We start from the raw sequence: 2,358 nt of genomic DNA, 5'->3' as shown, positions 1-2,358 counted from the left end.
TCCTGCATTGCTAACTTGACAGCGCAGTTGGTACTTTATCAAAATAAAATACAGTGAAACCAAACATCAGCGCGTCCGCCTCTGTGTCACCGTTGGAACGAGACTGAAGTACAAAGCCTGGAGTGAACACATCTGCATTAGTAGTACCATCAATGTTTATATAAATATATATATGGATGTATTTTACATTTGTTTATGGATGTATATTATATGTACAATGCTTTGGCAATATGTACCTAAGTATGTCATGCCAATAAAGCAATATGAATTGAATTGAATTGAGACAGAGAGAGAGAGAGAGAGAGATAGATAGATGTAATGCAGATAATGTATGTTTGTGAAATCAGTGACTGTGTGTTTTCAGGGTTATCTGACCATGTTGCACCTGAAAGCAGTGGCTTATTTCAGTCTGGATCAGGCCATCCTTGTGAGTGTGTGTGTATGTGTGTGTGTGTGCATGTGTGTGTGTGTGCATGCGTGTGTGTGTGCAGGTGATGATATCCTCTCGGTCTACACCAGTCCTCTGCTCGCCGATCTCATCGAAGGAGCCCTCAAACAAGTTTGTGTGTCTTAAGCCCCGTTCATACCAGTGACGATAACTATAAAGATAACGATAAAGATATAGTTCTAAAAATCGTTCTCAGTATTAAAGAATAGCAGAGTCCACACCAAAACTATAACGATAAAGGCACAGAGAAACGATGTCTTGAACAGCTTCTTCTCGCAGAGTTCTGTGGCTCCTCTCGAATTCTCGATTCTGATACTTTCTGAAATGATACAAACCAGAAATGCATCTTAAAGCAGCAGTGTTTGAGATTAGACGTGTGTGGGTCTGTGGTTTGGTTGAGTGAATGCTCTCTGATGTGTCTCAGGTGGAGCATCCCAAACACACGGGTCAGTCGATTCTGTCTCTGGTGCGGCGGCAGGGCGGCTGGAGGAACATGTGAGTTTGCTGCGTTCAGATGAGTCTGCTCTCCGGATGTTCGCTCTGATTCCCGTTCATCTGTCGTGTGTGTTTGTCTGCAGAGTGAAGCCGTTGTATCTGAACAGCGGCGCTTACAGCTTCACCGCCTTCGGAGGAGTTCCTGCCATGCAGCTGCATTTCACTGAAGTAACAAGAACTCTTGTCTGTTTTCAGTTCGGTGTCTATTTAAGGTGGTCAGAATCAGTATTCAGGTTTAAATTCAAAGTGTCACTGACTAAAGTTAGTTTTCGGAGCGCTGTTCATAACTGACCAGTCACTGTATAAGGATTTTTAACAATTATTTTACAAATTTATGACAAATTCCTTTCTTGTTTGTGAATCACTTTGGATAAAAGCGTATGCTAAGTTAACAAATGTAAATGGGTCAAAGAAATTTACAAAAGTGATTATATGTCCATAAAAAGCACATTAAATGTAAGTAAAGTGTCTACTTTTAAGGTTTCCAATAAGTCTCTTCTGTAAATCAGGGAAAAATGTATGATATTTTTTGCTCGGAAAAACAAAAACAAAATTGCAATTAAATTAAACAGAAAACTTAAAAAAAAATGTTGGGGAAAAACAACAACAATTTAAAGCACTATTACACTTATTGTTTTTATGCTTAAACCTTCATTGTGCTAAACATTGTGTTGGTATTTTAAGTTTGGGGTCAGTAATTATTATTATTTTTTTTTATTTTTTTTGGAAGAATTAATTTTATTCATCAAGGCTGCATTAAATTGATCAAAAGTGACAGTAACGACATTTATGAATTTACTAAAGATTTCTATTTCAAATAAATGCTGTTCTTTTGAGCGTTTTGTTCATCTGTGAATCATGAAAAATAAAATGTATCACGGTTTCCACAAAAATATTGTGCAGCACAACTGTGTTCAACATTGATAATAATCAGAAATGTTTGTTGAGCAGCAAATCAGCATATTAGAATGATTTCTGAAGATCATGTGACACTGAAGACTGGAGTAATGATGTTGAAAATACAGCTGCGCATCACAGAAATACATTACAGTTTAACAGATATTCACATACAAAACAGCTGTTTTACATTATAATAATATTAAATTCGTGTATGTGAGAAATGTTACCGTCTCGGTGTGTTCAGGACGCGCGTTCGTACCCGTTCGTCAACACTCAGCTGGACAGTGTGGGGCGTCTGCAGGAGCTTCTTCAGGGTCGTCTGGGGTCAGTGGGTCGAGCCGTAGCTGAGCTGGTGGGTCTGATGGTCCTCAAACTGTCCCATGATCAAATCCTACCACTGGACGTTACCTGCTACAGCAACACAGCACAGCAGCTCAGCTCCACACTCAACCAGCACACTGCTCAGCTACAGGTACACACACACACACACACACACACACACACATAGAGAGACA

General features: G+C 39.3%; 1 protein-coding gene across 1 annotated transcript in view; it reads left to right on the top strand.

Moving 5' to 3' along the window:
* The first annotated feature begins 296 nt into the window (after positions 1-296).
* Positions 297-2,358, top strand: part of LOC107709213 (transferrin receptor protein 2-like) — a 5,148-nt gene continuing 3,086 nt past the window's right edge. Inside the window, exons 1-5 of the mRNA XM_016513651.1 lie at positions 297-428; positions 492-559; positions 873-943; positions 1,027-1,111; positions 2,088-2,315. Of these exons, the coding sequence (XP_016369137.1) occupies positions 332-428; positions 492-559; positions 873-943; positions 1,027-1,111; positions 2,088-2,315 (549 nt within the window). The 5' untranslated portion in view covers positions 297-331. The remainder of the gene's footprint in view (positions 429-491; positions 560-872; positions 944-1,026; positions 1,112-2,087; positions 2,316-2,358) is intronic.

This window comes from Sinocyclocheilus rhinocerous, unplaced genomic scaffold (genome assembly GCF_001515625.1).
Source record: "Sinocyclocheilus rhinocerous isolate Xijiao unplaced genomic scaffold, SAMN03320098_v1.1 scaffold3798, whole genome shotgun sequence".
In the NCBI taxonomy this organism is placed as follows: domain Eukaryota; kingdom Metazoa; phylum Chordata; class Actinopteri; order Cypriniformes; family Cyprinidae; genus Sinocyclocheilus; species Sinocyclocheilus rhinocerous.
Note: the sequence above shows the minus strand (reverse complement) of the source record. Positions and strands in the feature narration are given on the sequence as shown.